The 1,175-nt window shown below is 47.1% G+C and overlaps 1 protein-coding gene across 1 annotated transcript; it reads left to right on the top strand.

Moving 5' to 3' along the window:
- Positions 1-5: 5 nt before the first annotated feature.
- On the top strand, positions 6-1,169 carry LOC119343021 (YTH domain-containing protein 1-like; the record flags this gene model as incomplete). The annotated part of the gene is made up of 1 exon (XM_037614241.1): positions 6-1,169. A coding segment is annotated over one exon (804 nt), but the record flags the coding sequence as incomplete, so codon positions are not given.
- Positions 1,170-1,175: the final 6 nt, after the last annotated feature.

Raw genomic sequence — 1,175 nt, 5'->3', positions numbered from 1 at the left:
AACCAAACAGGAGGAAATCGAAGTTCACATGTAATCTGAGTTATGACTGCATAACAACTGGCTGCTGTGGAAGTACAAACTGCCACATAAGGAGCTCTTCACTCTCTGATGGGCTTCCGACAGTGTATGACTTAATACTTCCCAAGGGAAAGGTTTCTGACGATGCAAACGGTATCATGCTTAGAGCCACCATTAATCATCAAACTATAAGTCACAGCAGATCTTGTTTTCGAGGGAAGGGCCTGACTTCTGCACTTCAACAAAGGCCCGATACTTGTGATGATGATGATGATGATGATGATGATGCGGATTATGTACCTAAAAGTCGTAGAAGATCTCACCCTGCTAAGGAGGAGGAGGTGGTGGAGGAGGATGAGAATGATGAGGACAATGAGGAGGAGGAGGAGGAGGAGGAGGAGGAGGAGGATGAAAGACCTTTAAGTCTCAGAAGATCCCACCTTGCTGAGGAGGAGGATGAAAGACCTTTACTTCTCAGAAGATCCCACCCTGCTGTTCAACAAAGGCCCAATACTTATGATGATGATGGGCAGGTGGAGGAGGACGAGGAGGATGCTAGACCTGTAAGTGTCAGCAGACCCCGTCTTCGAGGAACGGCTCCGGCTTGTGGTGTTCAACAAAGGCACTATTCTGATACCGATGATGATGATTATTTTCCAATAGCTTTCAGGAGACGCCATGTCCAAGGAACGCCTTCAGCTCCTGCAGTTCAAGAAAGGCACTATTTTGACACCAGTGATGAGGATGATTTACCTATAGCTTTCAGACCCTTTATTCGAGGAACGGCTTAGATTCCTGCAGTTTAAAGAAGGGGCGTATTCTGGTACTGATGGTGAGGATGAGAGGCCTTTATGTTCCGGACTTCCCGTACGCTAAAGGTTTTCCGTGCACTTGCTGTTCTTCTGCCTGGCTTGCACCGTTCTGGTTCCAGGATATATATGTGAAGTCTCTATTTCTGGCCTCAAGTATCGCCTCGCCGTTGTTAAGCATTGCTGCAGCTCCTTGAACACATTACTGGGCAGCGTGTGGCTGCAGAGTCTGAATGTAGCTTTGGGTTTGATGATGATGCCGCTGATGCAATTTACGAGGAAATCAAGCTCCTGGCGAAGTTTCTTCCAGGGGCAACCTTCTGGATGATGTAACAGTCATGAATAAAT

The sequence above is a fragment of the Triticum dicoccoides genome, unplaced genomic scaffold, assembly GCF_002162155.2.
Source record: "Triticum dicoccoides isolate Atlit2015 ecotype Zavitan unplaced genomic scaffold, WEW_v2.0 scaffold112832, whole genome shotgun sequence".
NCBI lineage: Eukaryota > Viridiplantae > Streptophyta > Magnoliopsida > Poales > Poaceae > Triticum > Triticum dicoccoides.
The sequence above is the reverse complement of the archived record's forward strand: the minus strand, read 5'-3'. Positions and strand labels throughout refer to the sequence as shown.